This window comes from Cetorhinus maximus, chromosome 4 (assembly GCF_964194155.1).
Source record: "Cetorhinus maximus chromosome 4, sCetMax3.hap1.1, whole genome shotgun sequence".
Taxonomy (NCBI): Eukaryota; Metazoa; Chordata; class Chondrichthyes; order Lamniformes; family Cetorhinidae; genus Cetorhinus; species Cetorhinus maximus.
In genome coordinates this window covers 53,436,653-53,462,690 of record NC_135882.1, presented here as the reverse complement: position 1 = coordinate 53,462,690, position 26,038 = coordinate 53,436,653, and the positions used below count along the sequence as shown (strand labels likewise).

At 43.7% G+C, this 26,038-nt stretch overlaps 1 protein-coding gene and 1 long non-coding RNA gene across 7 annotated transcripts in view; one reads left to right on the top strand and one right to left on the bottom strand.

The window, feature by feature from the left end:
* The window catches only part of trps1 (trichorhinophalangeal syndrome I), a 190,360-nt gene extending 178,479 nt beyond the window's left edge, over positions 1–11,881 (bottom strand). Inside the window, exons 1-4 of one of the 6 annotated variants that reach the window (XM_078540204.1) lie at positions 11,510–11,881; positions 5,368–6,305; positions 1,868–3,042; positions 541–1,243 (exon numbers count right to left, since the gene is read on the bottom strand). In XM_078540204.1, coding sequence (XP_078396330.1) covers positions 541–1,243; positions 1,868–3,042; positions 5,368–6,303 — 2,814 coding nt within the window. In that variant the 5' untranslated portion in view covers positions 6,304–6,305; positions 11,510–11,881. Of the gene's footprint in view, positions 1–540; positions 1,244–1,867; positions 3,043–5,367; positions 6,306–9,872; positions 9,953–10,503; positions 10,557–10,699; positions 10,830–11,089; positions 11,437–11,509 lie in introns of those variants that run through there. The other 5 variants (XM_078540203.1, XM_078540202.1, XM_078540200.1 and 2 more) reach the window with 5 other exon arrangements.
* LOC144679629 (uncharacterized) lies at positions 10,835–17,796 on the top strand. The gene is made up of 2 exons (XR_013576380.1): positions 10,835–11,023; positions 16,906–17,796. It is a non-coding gene; the product is annotated as an uncharacterized LOC144679629 (long non-coding RNA).
* Positions 17,797–26,038: the final 8,242 nt, after the last annotated feature.

The window sequence follows — 26,038 nt, the reverse complement described above, 5'->3', positions numbered from 1 at the left end:
TGTGTTATCCCATCTCCCTTCAAAATACCCTTTAGCTTTATAAGGTGCATTGTATTCCTTCCCCATGCCAGTAAACAAGTGTGTCACAGAGAGCCACCCTCTCCTTTGGTGGAAAGAGTAATTCGGGGGTGGGGTGGGGTGGGGGGGCACAGCTAGAGCAACTGAGATGTTATGATGGGCCTCCTTAATTATTGGATGATCCAATCTGCTCTGGTCATCTGTTAGTTCTTCTCTAGTTCTCAATGACTGAACCATGTCGACCAAGAAGATTCCAGCTTTGGTCTATCTCAGTTGAGAAGGGGCTGTTCAATAACCTTCTCTGTTCCTGAATTAGAGGCATTGAGTATGCTCCTCACTCCAGACTGCTCACCAATGTGTCCTGACAGTGTGTCTCAGGGTTTGATAAATTAGAACGAATAATGTCCCTTTGTGGAGGTATCATTTTAAAAGCAGTTCATGGGATGCACTTACATCTTCATGTACGTGTGTGTATATGTAGGTAACAAGCAACAAGTGGAGAGTAACCGAAGCCAGCCTTACCCGCAGTAGAGTCTGTGACTCCTCCCTCGCCTTGTTGAGTTCGGTGCTTGTTGGATATTGTGGGGTGAGGGCTCGGGGCTTGTCCCGCTCTCCTCCTCCTCCTCCCCCGGGAAGCTGCTGCACCCCAGCTGGGAAGCCCTTGGGGTCGGCGGCCTGCATCCCATAGACGGGCCGCCCTGCGTCCGCTTCTTCCGCAGCCCTGCGGCTGTTCTTGTGGCTCTCCTGGCCGCCGCTGCCGCCACCGCCGCCGCCGGGGGAGGCGCTCAGGAGGCCGAGGGCAGCCTGAGCCGGGTAGGGGCTCCCCTTGTGCGGCTCCCCCGGCGGCGGCGCCGCGCCCTCCTTGACGCCCCAGCCTGCCTTCCTCGTGTCTTCCCTGGAGGTGTCGGCCCAGCCTCGCCCCTCCTTCTCCTCGGCGGCTGGCGGAGGGTGGCTGCTGCTGCTGCTGCTGCCGTCGCCGCTGTCAGGCGGGGTGGGAGTGCGGTGCCGCATCTCCTGCTCGCCGCCCAGGGAGTTGTGGTTGCTGGTGCCGGCTGTGGGGGTTGCTGGTGCCGCTGGAGGTGGGGACTCGCCGCCGCTGGTGCTGCTGCTGCTCGCCGGCGGCTCCGGGAGCGCACAGTGGGCTGTGTTGAAATGCTCCAGTAATGCCTGAGTGCCCGGGGCGCTCCACTTACACTGGCGGCACTTGTAGCAATTATGAGCCCTCCTGAAGGCACACAAAAAGATAACTTGAAGGTTAAGTTAAAAGCAACATCCATTCCTTGCATCGTTTTTTAACAGGAATCTGCGCAATGTGTGTGTGTGTGTTTTTTTTTAAAGTTGACAAACTTTTAAAGTTAGATAAAGTACATTTTTTTTTTAAAAATCTGTTGGACTTCAGGGAAGTTGGACCAAACGAAGAGATAACGCCCAATATTGAGGAGAGCAACTCAGTATCATTCTAACCCTTACAGCGTTGCATGGATTCACCTCAGTTATAACCCAGGTTAGTTCCAGCCTAAGGAGCAGCCAACTTGCACACACTGTGTACCCGAGCATGCACTAAGGTTTGCGTTCGTGACATGTTTTCAAAACTCACCGAGCTATCTTAGTGAACTGTAGCTAGTTATCATAATCTGATGACAGAGAAACTATAGAGCATCACCAAAAACAATCCATCTGATTTCCTCTGCTTTGATGTTTTTCAAAGGGAGATTATTTAAACTTTGCATGTTTTGGGTACCTCTTCTTCCCGGTACTAATTTCTAAACCCCCCCCCCCCCGCCCCCTGTCATAGTTTAGGTTCAGTGCAGAGACAAGTCATCAGATGGGGGAGCATTTAAAATGTTACCTGTAGTGTCGGAATATCTCTTCCTCTACTTGAGTAACAAAATCGCATTTGGTACAACAGTGCTCTTCGGCCTCTTCACTGGTCACTTGCCCGTCACTTCCCTGTTGGCCATTCTCAGCCTTGCCCGGGGTGTGTGAGCTGTGCATGGTCTCGTAATGCTGCAGGAGCACATCTACATCGTGAACTGTGAATGAGCACTGATCACACTGGTGCTTAACCCTGGCACTCCCTCCCATCCCGTGGGACGAGTGCAAGAGCAACAGGGTGCAGTGGGAGCAATTGCTTTTCCTGCAAGCGAACGGGTAGGTGATGTCCCCCAGGTGCTTTTCCGGGCCACACAGTCCCCCGGGGCAGTACTGGCAGTGTTTAATGGTACATTTGTGAACGTTGTGAATGTAATGGTAATGGCGGAGCAGGGGTCCCACAGCGATCACGTCCGGCCCATGGCTGGTGGAGTACCTGAATTTGCACAGCTGGCAGTTATAACTGGTAACCATGCTCTCCTCCGCTGCCTTGGTGGCGTCTGTCTTTCGAGCCGAGCTTGTGCCTTTCTCCGTTTTAACCGAGAATTCCCCGTCGAATTTATTAGCCCCGAGAGGCTGACGCTCTTTCGAAGAGTCGTTCTGGTGAAGTGTGGGCCCCTGTTTGCCAACTTTGTCCGGGAAATCTCTAGTAAAGTAGCTAGTGCGCTGATCCTCCCCGTGCTGTTTGTTATAATGATCCGTGAGCTTTAAGGTGTCCGAGGACTCGCAGCTGAAGCTGCAAAACCTACACCAGAAGTAACAGGTAGCGTCCATGCCATTCTGTTTGGAGGTGTCCACCGATTTGATGGGCACAGAGTAGCCAATGGGGGTGTCATCCGTGGCCTTAATTGTGGACTTGTCCTGCCATTTGCCCATGTCTTCTGGGTCTGTTGGACGAGGTAAGTGGCGCTCTGTCACGGGGGTGCCTTTGCTGGCGTTTCTCTCCGGTTTATTGGCATCCTTCCCCGACTCTAGAGCAGAAGGCACACTTTTCACTTTGTTGGGATGCGCTGATACGAAGTGCTGTTCGAGTTCAGTCGAAGAACTGCCCATGTATGTAAAATTGCAGAATTTGCACCGGAAATACTTGGTGTTCCCCTGACAGTCGGGTGTTTTGCGTCCGATGCCAATGAACATTCCTCCCAAAGTAACCTGGAGAGAAAAAAAAGGAAACAAAAGACAAATGTGCTTTCCACTGCAACTTGAGATGTCGGCAACAATGTGGCCGTTTCCCAGAAAATATCACCTTCCGTCGCTGTTATTTGTAAACTTTATGACACCGACTCAGTTTGAATATCTATGACAAGCTGTAATGTTTCAGTACCACTGTCGCCATCAATGTCTATTGGTTTAGAGTGCTTATTGGTCCCAATTATCAATTTTTGTCTGTTATTTAGATGTTTCCGTACATCAACCGGCCTCGTTATTCTTCCTGCTGTTTTCATGATCTCTCTACCATTGTTTATACGAAATCAAAAATAGAAGTGTGACAACGGTTGTGTAGCCAGGGTAGGAAAAGGGGGAACGAAATGGCCCTTTTGGTCAAATGGTCTTCATTTCTTTTTCATTAACCCTTTCAATGGCACATGTTAACAACTTAAAGTGGGGAGTCGAGGTTACTGGCGTAAAAAGTTAAGCATTGGTATAGCTAATGAGGATTAAAGGTGCTATTGGCTGCATCCATAGTTTGCAGTCATTAGTTACAGAAAGAGCATCTTGAGAACTGATTTTACAAGCACTGGGTGTGGCCTGTCAATACGGTGATGAAGGACTGAACTTAAAACTGCACTCTGACGGGCTCAGAAAATCTAATGCAATGATACTGTCATGGGGTACAGACGGACATGGTCAGGGTGACTGTAACTACTCGGTAATATCAGGGGAGCGGGTGGGGCGGAGAACGACCATTGTGAAACGCGCCTCCAACAACTCCTGCGGAGCAATTTTTTTTAAAAATCTAATTGCCTATTTCATGCTTTCTAAATATTCCAACTCTCTAACGATGCATGTCTTTTTGTTGTGTACGTTTGATGCCAATAGTGAGATGTCATAAACAAGGCTCTCTTTTTCTGCCACTTCCTTATTTTAAACTGAAACTTTCTTCCCCTGCATTCTGAAGTTTACCACAGGCCTTAGATGTTGAGTTCTTTTCTGAGTTATTATTGATTCCAACATTGGATAAAATAGCTGGTCAAATGTTCTAATTGGCCTATGGGCCTACTAGGCTTAGGGGAAATAGCTTTAAAACTAGTTCAAAAGTGTTCATCAAACGGCACAAAAATTAACAAATAGATAATTGCCTCAAAAATATTGTTTAATAACTAGGAACTGCCCGTTAATCTTTCCTATTTAGGATTTCTTCAGTTATTAGTGTCCTGCCGGTTCCACATGTAGCTGTGCAATGCAGCAACCTATGTAATGGCTAGGAAACTGCACCAAATAGCCAAAAGAAACCAAAGATTCAGAGAAAAATCCTCAGCAAAGAAAAAACGATTGCTTTCTCTTAGCTGACAAGTGTGCGAATCGGACACGTCTAAATAATATTGCTAAAAGATTAAGTTAGGTTGCTTTCTAGAAGTGTCATCACCAGCCAGTTCACTGCAGTGAATCCTGAAGTGAGCATTCAGCGGCAACTACAGACAAATTGATATTAAAAATGAATTAATTAAGTTGAGACAGCTTTTCATTAACAGTAATGGACTGAAATGGTGTTTATGTTGTCTGATCCGTTTAGCAGCGACCTTCTGAGCCGATTTGCAAGCTGTATAGTCAGTAAACAAATTACTGCAATAAAATGTAAATAGCTTTTAGATGAAAATGATCAGGATATATCCCAATTAGCAAAATTCGTATCGGGGGTGGCGACAGGCTGCTGCAGTTAATTGTAGGATTTCAAGATACACTAACCATTCGGTGAAAACAAAGATATTTTTACAGGGAGAAAAATATGTATTTTCAGCCACAGTGAACCAGTGGTGTGAAATTAATATTGCTCGACTTTGTCACTGTATACTTTATATCATTGACACTAAATACAGTTGTGCCACATACGATGTTCTCTACTTGGATTATCCCCACATGTTTTCATTGTGCCTCCAATGATTATCTAAAATCCCATTGTACTGATGACTCGCCCTTCCCCCCACCACCCTGCGCTATATTGATATTCCTTATAAAAGAGGTCGGCCCAGTCAGAATTATCTGTACCACTCGTCATACCTTAGAATCACAGGATGGTTACTGCACAGAAGGAGGCCATGAGGCCCGTCGTGTCTGTGCTGGCCCACTGAAGAGACAATTCCACCTCCACTGCAACCCCCCCCACCCCCCTCCCTTTCAGGACCCAATTCTCTTCTGAAAGCCTCAGTTGAGCCTGCCTCCACCACCCTCCCAGGCAGCGCAACCCGATCCTAACCTGTCTGGAAAAGGTTTGTATCAAGTCTTGGAGGTTGGGAACAGCTAGGCTGAGATACCTACATGTACATCGTAGGTCCCATTTAACAGGGCGGGTCGCTGAGTACTCAGATCCTGCAACATCCCAGTGAGCAAGCCCGCGTTTCGGCTCAATTTCTGCAAGTCTTTGGACTGGGAGAACTGCACCATGTTATGCAATGCGAGGATTTTGGTATCCAGGTCCGCATCTTGGCGGGTGCGGTTGTGCAGCCCGAGGTGGTATTTGCGGAAATGCTTGATCAAGTCGGTTGGGTCGTTGCCATAATAGCCATAACCACAAATGTTGCACTTGAAGTCTTGCAGTTCTGGGGTCAGGGGAGCCGTGTCTGGGTTATCAGTCAGGTTTTCACTTTTGGATTGATCAAGCGCAACAGTGCAATCTGAAAGCACCTGAGAGTTTTCTAAAGGCACCAAGCCCGGGCTTGAGCTCTGATGTTCGGCTGGGTCCCCCCCGAGCAGCTGCCCCTTCTCCCGCCCACTCTGGGGTGACTCTGGAGCTCTGTGGTTTAATTCCGAGAGGTTTCCAGAGACGCTGCAGCTCCTGCCATCGCCATCATCTGGTTCTGATCTACCAGGAGACTTCCAGGCCTCGCAGACTCGAGCAGCAGCCTGAGATGAGAGAGCAGACATATTTCTGTCTGTCACCTCATCTTGCGGGAAGGATGGAACATTTCCTCCCTTCTTGTGGCTTTCATAATTGAAGCCATTCCCTTCGCCCAGTGCGGGGCTTTTCAAGTCGATTTTGATGCCGGCGACGTCTGCGACACGCAGACAAAGTTCCTCCTTGTTAAGTGACTCTAAAGCATCTTGTTGGTTGTTGTGTTCCTGCATGAGATCCGGCAGTCCTGAGTTTTTTGCAGCCTCCGGGTTCACGGCACTTTCTGGCTGAGAGACCTGGCAATTCTCACTTTCGCCTTGGCTCACAAGATTTCTCAGTGGCGGATTCTTTTTCCGGACCATATCTGTGCGGAAGAGAAAGATACAGATGAACATATGCTTCTCTTAAGGTCATTGAAACATCTCAAAAGATTGGAAAGGCTGCCCAGCTCTCTGGCTAAACTTGGAGCAGCGCAAAGGCGGCTTTACCTTATCTAGATGAACACTTCTAAGATACTGCTCTGTTTCCGTGTCATCCTAATCCGTTTTATTTATTTTTAAAAAAAAGTTATTCACGCTTTTGTTGTGGTTATTTACATAGTTTTGCAGTGATATGTTTAAGGGACAGACCCGCCCAAGTTTACACAGATGAATCTATTGTGGAATTTTCACAGAAGAGGGGAAGGGAGTTCTTAAGCAAACATCACTGCATCTCTCCAGCAGTAACAATTAAACCCACAATACATCTGCTTTACTTTAAATCTCCTTGAGAAAATTGTAATTGCAGTTTCATGTATATTACATGTAGTGTCTGCGTGTGTACGTACACTGTATCTCAATAGCTAGATACCTATAAATATTATATTAAAGAAAACTGTCACAGCAATGAAATGTTCGGTTAAAGTTCCTATCGGTGAAAGTACAGGGAGCCCGGCCTCCTCATATTCTTGTTTCAATGAATTAAAACACTAACAGTCCCCATAGGAAAGTCAGAATACCTTGCAGTGGTCCAAACTGTACTTCTAGAGACCTTAAAAGAGTGTCCCTCCGACAGACCAAAGCAAATCAAAATGATGTGGATGACTGACAAATGGATGGAGGTTTTCTTTAGGAATAGAGCCGTTCATCATCCTTCCCCTGAAATAATAACTTAAAAGGATCTGTTTTCCTTGAAGAATATGAACAGCTTTATCCCATTGCTTTGTTAGCTTCGCATGTCGGCATTTCTGTTTATTCCGAATGAATTAATAAAACCGATAGGCAACTACTTTGACTACAAATTTGAATTGACTCCCTGTTCCCGGCGACTAGTGCCTATTCAGTGACAATAACTATGGTAACTAGCAGTTAACATGTTCCAGCCACAGTACGTATTTTAATAAATCACTGGAACATGTGGATAATACCACTCTTCATTCCGAAGAGGGGACAATGTAGGGTTCCTCAATCTCGATGGCTGTTCAAAAAATAATCAAGACCTTTAAACAACGAGTCTGTGCTGGTCGGGCCTACCTTCTGACGTGGATTTCAACGTTAGCTCTTTCCTTGGCGGACACTATATTTGATGCAAATTCTCAGTACTGATGGTATTTAGTTAACGCTGAGGAACGTTTACCAACCCAAGTATAAAATCATCAGCCACTAAAAGCCAGCCAGGGTGGGTTTTTTTCTCTATATTACGTGTCCTGACAATAAGCCAGAAACTGCAAATAAAATGGGTAACTCGGTAAAGCACAGCTTTGGAAGAACGTCACAGACCATCTGCTTGAATAAGTTTTATTAGATGACTGTGACTACCACAACACAAAAAAAAATTTTCCAAAGATTTCAAAAGGCCAGTCGCCGTGAGCTTGGTCTGTTACCTAACGAACATTTCAAACAAATCTTCCTTTTCGACTATCCCACCACGCTGACTCCCAAAATGTGTATATTCCACAACTTTCCAGCGTCTCTTATTTATGTTGGTGCCAATAAATCTCTCCAGATGGCCTAAATTTGAACGAATATTCACTTCAATAGTGTGTAAGAACCAGGAACTGATGTTGTAGACTGAAAGTCAACAGGTTTAGAATGACAGCAAGACTTTTTAAGTGGAAATTTACACCGTTCCGAGTCAAAACAACCAACTTTTTTCCACCAATGCCCATCAAGGACAGCCCTTAACTTTGGAAACTCCTTGCTTACTTTATGTACTCTATAGATGTACTGACATTATAATAAATATATAGTCAGATCCGCTCATATCCATTCGGGGGAACATGCGCATTGCTAGTCTGGCCCTGTGAGCAAACTTTAGCAAGTCCCAAATTGTTTCTGGGCTGGACACTGCCATTATAACCAGTCACATGGCCAAAGTATAAACAACCACATTGTGCACTGCAATTAAGTGCGCACAACACGACTCCCTCTCCATGATGCACTGATATTACCAATAAATATGCAAACATAAGCGCTATTTAAAAAAAACCGTGTGTGGCTATTTACTGTACATTTTAGTAGGGGAATTCACACACGTGATTATGAATCATATAAAATACGTTAACAAAATTATATGTTAAAAAAGTGATCCTAGCTATTGATGCAAACATGTGTGAGAGCTGTCCCTGCAACAAGCAATTCAGAGTCAGCCTGTTAGTGGATCAAGTAAATTGCATTTTCCGCCCGCCATAAGGATATTATTTTGGCAACTGTATTTCAATATCTCAGCCCTTCATTGTGGTTTAATTTATATTATTGCGAAGCTAAGGGGCTGCTATAGTACAATACAGATCTCGGTGGTAAATCAATACAAGTTTTTGTTCATTCCACACACGCCAGATTGGCCCAGCGATGCCTGTATTCATTATCTGATCAAGCACAGTATAAACTTGCCATTAATCATAACATCAAATTACACAATATTCCTTATAGCAGAGTGATTATTGCAAGCTAACCCACCTATCTATTCTTGCTGCTAACACAGCCATACTATTGCTGTAATGTGCTCTGGCGTAATTGGGAATTTGCCATTGAGACCGTTCTCTTGCTCTTCAAATGAAAACTCAGCCAGAAGTGATCACGTCTGGGAGACAAGAATCGTTAATCAACACGTGCTAGGAACTCGACTGAACAACTGCTTTCCGCAACATTTCCTGTGATAAGGACACAAAGACTTGCAAAGAGATCAGCCTTCAATAGGCTCATAGTTCATGTGAATGCAAACGTGACATTCACTTTACACAGTATTACTGAACAGTCCGGGCCCACTCAAGGTAGTGGAGATTTTTCTCAAAGCCAGTTTCACAAAGTTCCCAATACAACTGAAAGCTCTTTTTTTTAAACCACACCAGCATCGGCCTCCATTAAATGGTACCTTTTAAATATTTGGAAAGCTTTTATCAGACATCAACGCTTTCATGTCAATGGCGAAACGATCTGAACAGTTATTTTACCGGATTAGCCCTGCTGTTCATATGTGCCATGTACACTTTTGTACCTCTGAGTGACAAAACTCATTTGGAGTGGCTTCGTTAAGTGATTACATCTGCCGGTCTTGTCAGACACAATAGTTACTCTAATGAAACGCCTTCAGAAAGTGCACGAGTGGAAACAGTAACACCCAAGATCCGTTCGGTCCAACTCCCCGATTAAGCGAAAGCTGCAAATCCTGTAAATCAGGATTCTGAGGCTCAAAACATCTTAAGTGGCACTTGGGGAGAAATAAACAATAAAAGGTTTCACGAATTTCCAACTTTGTCGCAGCATAGAAACCAACAGCTAATAAACTATTGCCTGAAAATCTGGGGCCGGTGTGGGGGAGCTGAGGGGCGGAGGGGTGAGGGGGCAATTGCGGCGTGCTAATGCAGCAATTTTATATCCCCACAGTTAGGACGAATAAGTGCAAATCAAAACAAAAGCGAGATGTGTCAAAGTTGTAGTGAGATGAAACGCACCAGCAATCACAAACCAGCTTTTAACAGAACTCGCCGGCTACATCCAGCCCTGATCAGCAGGAAACATTTTAATAGCACTTCTGAACGACACATCCTAAACTAACTGCCATAATAAGCCGGGTTTTACTGGTGCCACATTTTACTGTGTGTGGCTAAGAAAACGCAAACGGCCCATCCTGCCCGTGTCAGCCAATGCAACCCTTTAAGTCAAAAGCTGCAATTACTTCTGTCTGTACTTTCAAAGCTTTTACTTGGCATTGCACCCGAGATTTTTTTGAGAAAAAAAAAACTGTAAGTCCCTGTCTGGAGAAATTAAACCACCGGAGGATGGTGTCTAGCCACATACACACAGACACAACTCAACTCAGCACACACACACACACACACACACTTTTAACACAACTTTTTAAAAAGTTTACTCCAACCATGTTACTCCCGGGTCCCGCCAGATGGGCCGCAAAGGACTCGTACAGTCGGAAAGACTGCAGAAGAGTGTTGTGGGGTAGGGGGTGGGGGGGAGAACTTTCTACTCTCCTACATTTTATAATATGTATGTATATTTATATAAACGCTGCTTAATCTGGACAAATGGGGATGAAATAGTCCACTCAGATGCATTTCAGCGCGTTACCTCGGCCACGTCACTCACAAACTTCCCTGGCGCAGCAGACAGACTCAGAACGGGATCTTTCACTCTGACATCTGGAACTGAAAAGACACTTTTAACGCCATCCATTTCTTTTATTCCCACTTTCCCGCTAAATCGGCAGCGCAACGACAACAACAACAACAAAAAAGGCGAAACCCGGCGAGTATCCCGAACGTACTTGAAATCATCGTCTCCTCCTGCTAAACTTGACCCTTAAGGCTACTGGAGGCTACTGTCACGTACGAGGAACCATTTCTCATGCCTGCTCGAGTGACCTCCCGACCCAACAAATACGGGAAATGGGAATGTATGTGAAATCTGAGAAGTCTGCCTCTTTCTTTTCTTAGAAAAAAAACGAAAAGAGATCTGTTGACTGAACCAAACTGAAAGTATTACCTTAATCAATAAATACAAATATCTAAAGCCAGCGAGCTGCCCTTCACACACACACACAGACACAGACACAGACAGACAGAGCCTGTGCGAAGAGAATCAAAAATCGGTAAGAGATCTTTGTTCCTTTAATCTCAGGGCGAGCTTTCGCCTACTCTCTCTCTCTCTCTCTTACCTGTTGATTTGATGGCAATAATCTTTGCAGCTGGAAAGATGGTGGAGCTTTGGTGAGAGCCATGAACCGTCTGAGTTTTTTTGCAGAGTGAGATTTTGGAGAGAGAGAGAGAGAGACGGAGACAGACAGACAGAGAGAGAGAGAGAGAGAGAAAGGAGAGGGGAAGGCGCAGCCTGAGCCGGTTGTTCAAACGCGCTGCCTGTGTCTGTCTGACTGGAGGTTGTGTGTGTAATGTCTGTGCGTGTGTGTGTTTAATATGTCTGAGAGAAAGGGGGCTCGGGCTCAATCCGGCCTTTATCACAAATGTTATCGCTTGTCAGGACCCCGACTTCAGGCATTACGTCATTCCAAGACACCATTCAGCGCGAATACAAACAGCGGACATGCCTTTGCCTTCGCGCCGCCCCACAACACACTTACACACCAGCAATGGGCTGCGACCATCGCCATCGGGCCTCTTCTCTCTCTCTCTCTCTGCACACAGAAAACAGCCTTCCCGGAATGACTTGTTTGGCCTTTTTTTTTCGATTTGCTCTTTCTTTTTCCCTTCGCTCCCTCTCAGGAAAGGGGAAGGGGGCGCCACACTTCTGTTTTTTTTTAAAAAAGCCGAAAAAAAAAGAACAGGCTGACAGTAGAAAGAGCCAGAGCTGGGCGAGCTTGCAGCGAGAGAGAGAGCTGTTGGCGGGTTATCTGTGTGGAAATCACGTCTCAACAGTTGCTCATGGGGAAGATCTTGGCCACAAGAAAAGGAGCATTGTTCTCAACTTAAGCGTTCACCTTTTCTCTCTCGCTTTTTCCGCTGAGCTGATTAACTCTTTTCTAATTCAAGTGCAAAACACAGCTTTAAAAATCTCCATCGCATGAATTTTAATTGGGAAAGCCAAGTACTCAATATTTGCAACTTAATTATTTAAATATAAATTTGAGCCCGTTTAAATGCAACTTCTAATTATATAACTTACACTATCGTGCCCCTTTACTATTTTGAGATTAAGAGTTTCATCTCCCGATAAGAACACTCCTATCGGAGGTTCAAGCCGTGCGTTTGATTTCCCTCTCTATCAAAAGTAGAGTTGATCTTATCAGGGATTATGTATGTTGTGATACCCCCAGTAACCCTTCGTTGCCCAGAGTAACGTGATTACAGAGTTACAAACTCGCTGCAGCTTTCCAGTTACTGACCCTGACCTGTCATTTGAGGGAGGATGAGCAATGAAGCCTCCCTGAGTTTTGTCCTGGCGAGACAGCCGGTGCCTGTACCTCAGTCTGTGTCCCCGGTTCAGTATCGTGTCAGTATGACAAGCTTTTTCCTTCTGATGTCATGCAGGACACACCAGGCTTTCTTACAAACTTCTAATCTTCAATAATACTCCTTACAAAATGGGACTCCGTGAAATTTGGTTTTACATTTTTTTAAAAGGATTCTCGACGGAAACTCGCTTTCTGTCATATTTTAACTTGTCAACATTTCACTCAACTCAAGAGAGGATTAAACTTCCTAACTATTGGAAGTGCCCTCAGACCAGCATTTGCAATCAAGTAAAAATAACTTCTTTTTCGAGAAGAAGTAGTTCCTATTGGACTATATGATATGGCGTGTTCCTCTTTCAGGATGTTAATCCTTCTCAGGAAGACGCTGTCACCTGGGAGTCCTGGAGATGTTTGAAGCCGATCTGTAAGCACTGATGCCAGCGACGCCCTGAATCTGCCCACGCCCTACGTTGCTATCTTTTCAACATTCCCAACACTTTTGGATTTTCCTTCATTTTCCCTTATACACAATCTACCCATTTCTCTTCACTCATTCTTGAATAATATTGATTTCGATTGGTAGTTCATCCTCCCAAGTTTTCCAGTTTATCCTCATTGTCTTTCTGTTAATTATCTGCGGGCAAATTCGGGCTTGTTTAGAACAGGAAGCAAATCTGAGCTGACTGCGGTTAAACAACTCTATGCAAATCCATGTGACAGATGAAATTTGCTGAGTCAGTTGTTTAAAACGTATACTCCCTTTGATTCCGAATAAAATATTTTCTTTACAAAGTAAAGGGTTGATTAAGAGGAGCGTCACTGTCATATCTGAAAGTTGATTAGCAGATTAAAGGTTTGAATGATCACACTGCATCATACCTTCAGCAAAATTATTCAGTTTTAACCATTGTATAGCTCCCAGAGGAATCTATATATTAAATGGGCCTGTGTGAGAAGTCTTAATCTTATAGGTAGTAAAGCATTAAGCTTCTGGACTGAAATAAAAAGCAAAATTCTGGGATGCTGGAGTTCTGAAGAGTCATGTTCAACTCAAAACATTAACCCTGTTTCTCTCTGCCAGATCTGCTGAATATTTCCAACACTTTATGTTTTTATTTAAGCTTGTAGACTCATTGTCCTCCAAAGTTAAATAACTTTCACACAAATGCAAAATGGGGTTAGTTGTGTTGATGGTGCTATTTTTGGATTGAACGTGAGTGCTTTAGCTTGCTCCACTGCATCTGACAAATAGCAAAAAAAACGTCATGCCTAGATACAAATAAACATGGGCCCAGTTCTTTCGGTCTCCGGATGGTCAGAAGCTGGGCATATCCGGGACCCCTTGGAAGTCCCAACATAAGGATTCAATGGGAATTGCCCATGAAGTTTAAACTCTGAGTTAGAGTCAGAGACCTCGGATAGTTCCGACTTGTTCACCTGGATAGTTACCCAGGAAATGTTAGACAGAAAATCCCTAGTCTAGCTCCTGGGTAACCATACACCAGACCGCCCCCAATCACTCACACCATTCCAACTCCCCTCTCAACTCCCCACGACCCCCCCCAACTTCTCCCCTACCTGACCTGACTAGCCCCCAACCCGACCTGACTAGCCCTCACCACCGACTCCCTCCAACACCCCCCCCAACTCACCCCAACCCAACCCAACTAGTCCCCAACTCAACCTGGCTAGCTCCCACCAGCCGAATTTCCCTCTGACCTGATCTGACTAGCCCCTGATCTAACCTGACTAGCCCCCACCATCTGAATCAACCCCTGGCTCTCCAATTTGACCTGACTAGACCCCGCCACTCAACTCCTCCCCAATCCAACCTGACTAGCCACCAATCTGACAACCCCTCTTGACCTGACCTGGCCCAACTACCCCCAACCCACCTACCCACTTGCACGATGCCACCCTCCACATCTGTCACCCTACCACCTCACCCACCTGCCACTCTTCCACCCTACCCACCTGCCAACCCGCCTATCCTCTTACCAACTCTATCCTGTTACCCACTTGCCTTGCCCATCATACCCCCTCACCCACCCTATCCTCTCACCCACTTACCTTACCCACCTTACCCCATACTTTACCCACCCTATCCCCATATCCACTTACCTTCTCTCCGTAGCTTCTCAAAGAAGCTTTTAAACTCTACTTACCAAAATACGGCAGCTAGTGCTGGAAAAAGGGATACGTGATTTCTGTGCCAATTCTCTCCACTGCACCCTCTGAGGGTTCTTGCACTGAATCAGTCCTGCAGGATGCTCCATTGAAAGGCTGCCCTAGAAATTCAGAGGAAGGTAAGTGCGTAATTTTTATATGATCAGGGTTGGAAATAGAGGTTCCGACATTGAAGGAAAGGTTCAGGCCAGGATCATGGATAAAAGACCACAACAATGACCTGCAATTATATAACATCTTTAACATAGTTAAACATCCCAAAGCACATCACAGAATCATAGAACTGTTAAAATGCAGAGGCCATTCAGCCCATTGTGCCTGCACCTGCTCTCTAAATGAGCAACCACTTGGTTCCATTTTCCCACCTTTGCCCGGTAACCCTGCTATCCTTTTCAGATAACAATCTAATTCCCTTTTGAATGCTTTTATTGAACGTGCCTCCACCACACTCTCAGACAGTGAACTCCAGACCTTAACCACTTGATGCATTAAAAAGTTTTTTTCTCATATCACTTTAGCTTCTTTTGCCAATTACTTTAAAGCTGTGCCATCTCACTCATTTTATGACTGGGAACAGTTTCTCCCTACCTACTCTGTCCAGACCCCTCATAATTTAGAATACCTCTATCAAATCTTCTCTCAGCTTTCTTTTCTCCAAGGAGGACAGTCCTAACTTCTCCAATCTATCTTCATAACTGAAGTTCCTCAGCCCTGGAACCATTCTTGTGAATCTTTTCTGCACTCCCTCCAATGCCTTCACATCTTTTCTAAAGTGTGACGCCCAGGAGATTAATCAGACAAAAATTGACACCAAGCCAAAGTGGATTTGACCCATTGGGTCAGATGACCTGAAATAGGTTTTAAAAAGCATCTCAAAAGAGGAAGAAGAACACTGAAGAGGCCAGGAGGTTTAAGGAGGGAATTATAGAACTTAGGGCCTAGACAGCTGAAGGTACAGAGGCTAAAGGTGGGGACAACAGAAGTGGGGAATGCACAAGAGGCCAGAGTTGGAGGAATGCAGAGATCCAAAGAATGTAAGACTACATAGGTTATAGAAATGAGGAAGGGAAAGGCCATGTATGAAATTGAACAAGGTGAGAATTTTAAACTGGTTGATTGGTGTAATGTAAGTCAGCAAGCATAGGGGTAATTGGTGAACAGGGCTTGTGTGCAATAGGGTGCTGCCAGCAGAGTTTGGACGAGGTCAAGTTTATGTTGTGTGGAAGGTGGGGGGTTGCCAGGAGAGGAATGTAATAATTGGATCTGGAGGTAACATAGTCATGAATGAGGGCTCCTGAAGTAGCTGGGCTGAAACACAGCCAGATATAGGTGATATTACAAAGATGGAAGTAGGTGGCCTTTGTGATAGAGTGTTAAGTGTCATGAGTCTACGGGAATCTGGTGTAGTGCTTTCAATTATATTACTGAGGAGCAGTGAGTAGAAGAAAAATAGGTGGGGGCCACGGATAAATGCTTGAGGGACTCCAGGATTGCAGTGGGAAGAGAGGTTATTGCTGAGGATTCCCTGGCTATGACTGCATAAACAAGAGTAAAGCCAGCTGAAGGCAGTCCCAATCAATATGGTCAACTGTGTTGAAAGTTGCAATGAGTGAAGAAGAATGAGAAGAGATTGTTTATAAAAACACCAGTCATAGTGGCTGCAATTCATGTCTGATTAGAGCTGCTTTAGTGCTGTAATGTGGGGTGGACACCAGTTTGCAGAAGTTCAAACAGAGTTGTGGAAAGGAAGGCAGAAAGGAAGATTTTGGAGGCAACAACACTTCCAATGACTTTGGAGAATAAAGGAAGATCCTTGGGGATTAGGTGGTAGTTTGCAAGGGCAGAGGTGCAAAGAGTGGGTTTTTAGAGATTGATAGAGGGTAAGGGCAGATTTGAAAGGGAGAAGGAACCTTTTACAATATAAGCTAGCATAAGGGCAAGGAAGTTGAGTGGTTAGCAGTTTAGTTGGAATAGAGTCAAGAGAGGAGTTCTGTCTTGTGGAACTTTGGGAGGACGTTAGGGAAAATAGAAGAGGAACTAGAGAGAGAGGTGAGGTTAGGGTAGGAGAACCTTCAGGAAGTTTGGCTTGGCGGGCAAGGGGAAGTAGAAAGATAGCAAAAGCAGCTGAATAGATGATTTCAATATTCTAACAAAGAAGTTCATGGGCTCTTTGCAATTGTTGGAAATGAGGGCAGAAGTGGCAGGGGCGGGGTTGCTGAAAGGTGGTTATTAGGGAAGAAAATAAACTGAGGGATGACCCTGGAGTAATGAACAGACAACATTATTGAATCTTGTTACATTCTCTGCATAGTACCAAGCTGGCCCTATAATGTGTTTTTCCTTCTTCCCCTGAACAGGTGGTGGTCTTTAAAGAACAGAACAAAGCTACATCATACTGAGATGGGTGATGGCAGTTTTGAGTTCCAGACTAACATGCATGGTTTCGCTGCGACTGCAATTTCTCTGTCAAGACGACAACTCTGGACATTCGTGGTTACCTGAAAACACAGGGATCTCTCCAAATGTAAACATTTTGAAATTGCAGGAAAGATCTAAATTGACTCCAAGCAGATTTTAAAAATGTCCCGGACCTCAAATGAACCTTCTGAACTGTTGCTTGACATTGCACTGGCATTATGCACCATGCAGAGTCAAGACCCAAACACCAAACAGCGTTAACTCCAGGCGTCAGATCACACCGTTATTCCAGATTTATAGGACAATGTCAGGATTGCTGCAAAGTGAAAATTAGCAAGAGAAAACAGATTCTAAAGAAAGCATGACCTAATGTATTTCACATATATATAAACATATATATTAAAACATATATTCTACAGTAATAATATGTTATGTGATGCTTTTCTCAACTTGCTTTTGGTTTGGTATTTAGAAAATATGACTCAGACCAGGATAAATCTGTACAGTAATTGAATAAGTATGGAGTAAAATTATGCAACATAAGACTGACTGATTTGAATAGTTGCCTCACAGATAAGCAGAATTTGTTCTATCAGTGAGTATTGGCTTATCCTTATTTTTAAAATATTTCATTAAAAGAATGTATAGTTTCTTGTCAGTTCTTCTGAAGTGTCTGTGCCATATTTCCAAAATTGTACATTATACAACATATTTAGTATTCACTGTATTGTCTGAAACAAATGACCTTGTCGTTTTCACCTTCTGATATTACAGTGTGTACTAGAATTAACCTGTAATTTCTGTCCTCCTCCAACATTCATCCATTGTTTTTAATTACAAGTTTTCCTTCACTTGTATAGTCAATTTACTGTGATACAACATCAGCCATTCAACACACTATAAATATATAAAATGATAGATTGGTGGGATATATTATCAAGGTGTGGTTTTGCGTATAACAAGTGGTGATTTATTTAATCCGTGGTTTAATCCTAAACTAGTTGATCTCAATCAGAATAACAGTGGAGGTGCTGCAACTGGCCTTGGTGTCCCCAAGCAAGGGAGGGCAAAAAATCCGTCAAGGTTCCTGCCCTAACAATTAATCACAAAACAGTGGCTCCTTCTAAAAGTGAATGTATGTGGGTGTGTATTAGGAAATCACAGGGTCAGAATCTACAGTGATGCTTCTATAGTTGAATAGCTCACCAAGAGCTACATTTTACCTCGGTTCTCGCAGGATAGCCCAAGGAATTGTACTGTGGTGTATGTCACCACCTTCAACAGGCAAGGAGTAAGGAAGGAAAATTGTGAAACAACAAACATATAGTGATTTATTTGGAGGTGGATGTTCAATTATTCTATTAGATATGCAGTTAATTATTCAAGTCACTAAAAAAATGACCACTGACTGGTGTGTAGGGTGAAAGGTAATTTCAGCATGGCAAATAAAAAGGAATTAATGCCAGTGACAGCAACAGAAGACAAAATGCCTGATTCTGTTCCACAGCATCCTGTCAGTGTGCGATTGAGGATTTCCAGGGTCCAGTCTGCATCAGGCCTGGTACCTTTCACATGAAGCTGTCAATGGCACGAGTAACAAATGGACATTTTTTTTCTACCAGTATCTGGAAATAATGCTACAGAAAGCTGCTGTCCTGGTGACCAATCATTTCAGCCATTGAAAATCTGTAAATGTTTTGTGGCTACTTTTTTCATAAGTCCTTCTTTACTAAGAGCTCTTTTAACACACTTTTTTTTGCAGAACATTATCTGAAAGGACTGTGGTGTTCACAAGATTTCAGGCAAGTGAGTGGGGGAACCCCTATTAGGATGGTCCAGGGACTGTTTCTCTGAAAATGTGAAACATCAGATGTCATAAAATGTACTTTAGGCCGGTATTTTCTAAAAGATCATGGAGAAAGTGTTGGCTCATGTACCTCTGCTGCATGAAAGCCTGAAGACTAGTCTGGCAGCATTGTAGATTCTCAATACCTATCAATTAAATTACTGTGAATACTAATTCTTTCTACAAACCTCTCATGTATCCTCAAATAACATGGTACTCTGAACATGATCTGTATATTACTGTATATCAGGTGTTCAGAAAGGGAGAGTCTGATAGTTTGATAGCAAAAATCCACAGTGCGCCATTATAGAATCAATTCGGGATTATTTATCCCTGTGATGTGAAATCACTCAATCAGAACATTGATTTTAATCCTGGCTTCATGTGCTTCTGTCTGCTGTTGGTCTATTTAACTTTGTTTCGTCCCTCATTATTCAAGTGCTGTATAACTCAACTCATGTAGACCAGAAGGAACAAAGCTCAGTTCAATAAACAGACACATTCTCAGGCCTGTTTCAGCAGGCTCCATTTTGGTAATTGTGATATAAAATATTATAGACAGATGCATTCTTGACTATTACCTTTCAGTAATTTCCTAATCATGAATACTAGCCATTATTACATATTTTAGTCAAGCCCATTTATCTTGGTGATTCCTCAAGAGATTAGTGAGTCAATGCACTGTATAAAATGGTTCTGAGATGGACAGGCGATTTTACAAATTAACACTGCTGCCATAGTGCTTCAAACAGAAAAACACAATGTATTATTGGGGCCATGGGGACAAAATTCACACTGTGACCATAATTTCTAAAGTCAATCCCATGGAGCTCAGGAAGGCCATATGTTCAATTCCTGGTCAATACTGTATTAATTGATCTCAGCCAAGATGGCAGTGGGGTGCTAAAGCTAACATCAATATCTCTGAGTTAGAGAGAAGAAAATCAGATGGGTACGCAATCCTGATTGTGATCCACAAATTCCAGTTTGAGGTTTTTTGTGTGAAGGTTAGGTTAGTGTAGGCATGACTGTGACTGTAGAGTTAATGATTCAAGACCATAAGCAAATTATGTGTAATGTAAGAAAAGGCAAGGAGGGGGTGTACTGAATAAGTACAGATATGGGGGTGAGCTCAGTGCAGACCACTGGAGGCTGACTATGGGGAGAGCACCACAGGAAGGGGAGACAGATAGAAGCTGTAAGAATTATAGAATATTACAGCATAGACAAACAGCCTATTTTGTCCATCAGCTATCATCTCAGTGTTACATACTGATGCTAGTATATCATGTCAGAGTTTATTCCATTTGAGCATTAATAAAATGGTAACAGCCCCTCCCTGTTATACACCAGCCTCCTAACCCTTATTGTCTAAAGTTGCAAATCAGAAGGACCAACTGGGCACAATGAAAAGAACAGAAAGACTTAAATGGTGCCCTTCACCAGCAAAGGACATCCTAAGTGCTTCACAGCCAATGAAGTACTTGTGAAGCATAGTCACCGCTGTAATTCAGAAAACAGAGCAGCCAATTTGTGCACAGCAAGATCCCACAAACAGCAAAGTGTTAATGGCCAGATAATTTTTTTTGTCATTTTGATTGGGGCATAAATATTGGCCTGGACACTGGGGTAACTCCCCAGCTCTTATTCAGAAATAGTGCTGCGGAATCACTTAAATCGAGCTGTGAGAACAAACAGGGCCTCACTTTAAGCTCTCATTCAAAAGACTGCATATCCATCTACATAGCTCTCCCTCAGCACAGTACTGAAGTGTCAGCGGTAAATTGACTTGAACCCACAACCTTTGGACTCTGAGGCAAGAGTGCTACCCACCGAGACACCGTTGATGCTTATGATGAAAAAAAGCTACTGTAACCTCTCGAGCAGCGAAAGGTGGAAACACAGGAGGCAACAAAGAAAACTTGTTTAGTCAAAAAACACATGCAGATTTTCGCATAATTCCAAAGTACATTTTCACAGACCCCATTCACAGCCTTTATTTTTTTTAATGTGAGGACAGGCAGGTTATTCAACATTTGAGGGTGGAGAACTGAACACGAATACTTCCTCTATAGAAATCCATGGACATTTTAGGCAGACTGAATGGGAACCCTGGCTACTTATTTCTTCTCATCCTTAATTCAGTGGTACTGAGGTCAAATGAAGCACCCCAACAGAACTGTTGAAGGGTCACGAGGACTCGAAACGTCAACTCTTTTCTTCTCCGCCGATGCTGCCAGACCTGCTGAGTTTTTCCAGGTAATTCTGTTTTTGTTTTGGATTTCCAGCATCCGCAGTTTTTTGTTTTTATGGAAGATACCTCTCTGTTCTTTGTTTAAGAATGCAATTCTTCCCTTGCACCCAAACAATCACTGGCATGTTAACAACCCCAATAAATGCACACCTTTGAGTTCCTTATTCACTAAGTGAACATACAGTTTGTTTCAGTTCAAAAGTTTCAAAATCTGTAGCAAATTGGTGTTGAATAAGAAGCAAACTTCCAAAGTGCTGCATACAGAATTATATCCTGTACAAGTCAAAGGTCAACACAAGAAATATTTCATTGTATTAAAAAGCTGTTCATTATTTCAGAGATATAATTTTTGTCAGTAATTAATTAAATGAAAAAAATAGTGAATGCTGGCTTCGTTCTCTAGTCTCGTCCATTTACTGGCATTGAAAAGCATCATTGTCCAGAGCACACATTACTCTGGTATTCAAGTAGAATACATTGTGGCTATGGAACATTAGGCCTCAAAGAAGGGAAAAAGCCAAAGAATAGACATTTGCTTTCCACTCTGCACTGAGATAGGTGATCTCAACAGGGACAGCAGTTGGCTATTATAGCTGACCTTAATGTTCCCTCAGTTAATAAAAGAATAATCAATGAGAGCTTTAACCATAGAGTCCTGCTGAAAAACACATAGACTTCAGGTGAGATTAGAGCTTGTCTATTATCCCCTCATCAAATATTCTGTTGACACACATGCTGGGAGATGCGAGGGTTGGTAAAATGGTGGTAGAAGGCGTTGGGAGGACATCTTCCCGCCACCATGGGATATTTCAAAAGATGGGAACAGTGCTAGCCCAGCCGCCCACCAACCTGTGGTGGATGGCCAATTAATCTAATTAACTGGACTATTAACAGCCATTTTATGCCCCGCTGGAATTTTACTGACATCAGAATGGCCCCCTACTGCTTGAGATAACCACCAGGTGCATCAAGGCAACCTCCCAGTGATTCCCTGGGCAAAGGGGGATCCTTCCTTCCAGGAGGCTCCATGTCCTAAAGGTGGGCTCACTGGTGCCAATAGCTGTCTGAAGGGTTCTCAAAATTCCCACATTTTTCATATCAGCAACAAGGATATGACTTTTGGGCTTTTACCTGAAACCAGACAACGGGAGGAGACAGAATACACATTCTTCCCTTTAAAACAATCAACCCCGAGAAAGACACAAAACTAAAGCCCATCAAAATCTTGCATAAATAATCGCTACTAACTACTAAGGCAGGAAGACAACAATCAATGCAATTATGCGAACCCATCAATACTCCACACATACAATGGCTTTCAGTTCAAGACTAGTTACGGGGGCAGGAAGACAATGATAAACATCATTGGAGCCCACTAAAAACAACGAGACAACAATCACCTGGGGAAGGCCACCAAATATCAAACAAAGAACTAACCTTGATTTGGATTGAGATAAGAAATTCGAAAAAAACAGTATAACTGGGCCAGCAGTTACGAAGGGGAGGCAGTTTTTTTGGGCAGGGACACAGAAGGGTGAGCAGTTTTGAAAGCTGACACAGGGCAGTGAGCAGTTGGGAGTGGTTGAAGCCGAGTTTAAGCAGGGAGCTGAGCCAAGCAGGGAGGAGATCTGGAGATTTGCAGGCCCGCAGGCAACATCACGGCAAAAGGCACGGGGTGGCAGGCTCAACTGAAGACAACAAAGCCACAACCACAGCCCTCCATGAAGATTGACCACCCACAACTGCGCCCTCCACCCAACTGAAGAACCTTCACAGATTCCACAGACCAGGACCAGATGGGGACGGCAGGCCCCAGAGGACACAAAGAGCGTACCCCAAAACTGCAACTGGCTTACCTGGCTGGATTTCGAACTGTCAAAGAACCGTGGTTGGTGAGCATGATCCCTGACCTCTCCTAGTTCAATTTAGTTAGGTTTTGGGGGTGGGACAAGGGTAAGGGGATTAGTAGTGTGATTTTCCCTCATTATGCCTTGTGTCCCCCATTCTTAACTAAGTGTACTTTGTAAGTCTGCATAATATCAGTGTAATCCTAATGTTATAAGTTCATTTGTGATTTCAATAATCCCAGTTTTGTTTCTTGCACGAAAACCAGTTGTCTGCTGCACTTTGTCACAACCCCCAAATAAGTCCAAGGTCTAGAACCCAGGGATTGGATGCGATTCGAACCGCTCAGAAGTCCGAGGTGAAGTTGACACACATCACCACCATCCCCTACAGTCCCCATGGTTTCAAATCCACCACTGGAAGGTTCACCCCTTTAGTAGCTGGGGTCTGCTTGCCTGGTCCTGGCACAGTAATAAAGTTTCTTACCCGTCCTTCGTGGGTGCTTCAACATGGAGGTGCCATCTCCTCTCTGCAGCCTCACCAGCTGCCACTGCTATCGGTTGCCAAGCTGACAGACCTCTGATTGTGTCACTAGCTTTGAGAGACTGGCTGTCATTCGTAATTGGAGGGAACTCATGCGGAGACCTCTCAATTGGCCACCGTCAGTAAAATCTCTGCCGTGGTCCTGCCATTCGCTCGGGACTCTCATTTGGCCCTGGCAGAGGCTTCCTCAGCATGCTAATAAAATTACAGCCACACAGCCTGGTTCACATATGAAGAATTGTCACTGGGATGATTTACGAGAGAGTAAACGGCAACCATGGAACTGTACACAGCATGAGTCAGTGGCCTCAGGAGTGGAGCAGAAAAGAAAAAATAAAAGCAAGTAAGACTAATCTTGACTCCTGGAGGCTCCAAAGTGGTGCCCTTCCTATTTGCTGATTGCTAATGGTTTACAATCAAGATTGCCCCTTCCTCTTAATGGAGTTAGGAATGGTATTAGGGCAAAAGAAGTTTTTAAAAGAAGCATACAAAATTTGCCTAATTCACTGGCCCAGAAATTGCTGAAAAAATAATGGGTCTGAAAAACGCATGCTGTTATTAATACACAACATGTGGTGAGGACGAGATTCCATGTGAATAGCAAAACAACACAGGTTGTGGCTAATTTTCACTGCACTGTTTCTAGTTTCACAAAAATGGCAACTCACACTTAAACTCTTCATGAAGTTGCTGCATTTGTACGTTAATTGTCCATTAAACTCACAACAGAAATTTAAGACCAGTAATTAATAGCATAATACCTTTTAATGACCTTGATCATTGTTAATGGCAGCCAATCAACTTCTCTTGACCAGATAGCGAACAATTATAAGTATAGATTTTCATTCCTCCAGGTTGTGAATTGTATCAGGAGATTTAAAAATGTTTGATTTTCCTCTCCCCTCCACTCCTGACTGCATTGACTAGGTACCGTTCCATCGCCATTATTCATTTGTGAATTGGACTGTGTATTCCTTCAACAGATGGAGGGATAACAGTTAATGTCCAAATTAACTTTTTCTTACTTTTTATTTCTGTCTCTTTTTTTCTCTCTTTCTCAATCCACTCTTTCTTTACCTCTCTTTATTTCTATTTCTATACTGGAATTGACATGGAATTCACACATCTAGTTTCATCTCTTTCTCACGCTTATTTCTCAAACCTCATTGATTATGGGAATACAATATTCGTCTTATTGTTCACCAAGGTCCCAAATGTCCTGTTGCCCTTACCATGCCATTAGCAGCTCACACTTTCAGGAACTTGGTGGACAAAAAATTTTAAAACCTAAACATGCATATAGTAGTCTAACTAACAGGGCATGCAACAATATGCCCCACTTGAACAAAATCTGAGCTATTATTTTTGCCATATGTTGCCATATGTTGCCATACCTTCAGATATGGACCTTATAACATCAATTTTGAATTTGCCAATTGATTTGTGGCATGGTAAGTACATATTAATACTTTAAGATATTGAGTTTTAAAAACTCTGTCATGGGATGTGGGTGTCGCTGGCCAGGCCAATATTTGTTGCCCATCTCTAATTGCCTTTGAACTGAGTGACTTGCGAGGCCTTTTCAGAGGGCAGTCAGGAGTCAGCCACACTGCTATGGGTCTGGAGTCACTGCACTGACTTGTCGGCATCAAGTAAGCACAGGGTACAATCCTTACACTGGAATGGATATGCCCAAAGCACTCTTAACATTGACATTGACATGATAATACAATTTCAATTTTGAGCTGCTACATTGCTGGTAGCAGCCCTAACTCAGTTTTGGGGAGGAGGAAAAGTGGAAGAGAAGGGAATGTGATCAGTAGGGAATGGGGAGATTGAGCAGGAACCAGCATAAGGGCAGCAGATAGATGGGAACAACACCATCTGCAAGATCCCCTCCAAGTCACTCACCATCCTGACTTGGAAATATAACGTCGTTCCTTCACTGTCGCTGGGTCAAAATCCTGGAACTCCCTCCCTAACAGGACTGTGGATGTACCTACACCACATGGATTGCAGCAGTTCAAGAAGGCAGCTCATCACCACCTTCTCAAGGGCAATTAGGGATGGGCAAAAAATGCCAGCCTAGCCAGAGATGCCCACAACTCATGAACGAATATTAAAAAAACACCAACGTGAACTACTGCTGATCCGGGTGATGCAGCGTTTAGTGACATCATAGAAGCCACTGCATCCTTTTAAGGAAGTTGATAAAAATTCCTTACATGCCTGTGGGCATAATAAATTAGTTAATTTAGGTTGAGTGTTTATTGGTGCCAGGTATGGTTGCCGGAGAAACATTTGTTGTTTAGTACATTTTTTTCTGGAACCTGGGTGAAGGAAAAGGTATCTTTCAAGAGTTTAAAACGGTGAGCATATTCTGTTATGTCCCCCTATGGAACAATAGTAAATCAGTTAAAATCAAAGGCCCTGAATGACATCTCAATCAAAGCAACTGATTGTATAATTAAAGTCGAACAATGAAACTCAGGGTAACTGTCCCCTAACCTGTCAAGAAAACAAATACTTTGGATGTACATGTCTCTTCAGGCATTAAGAAAGATTGTATCCAGGGGCAGAATTTTGCCCCTGTCAGGCAGGCTCG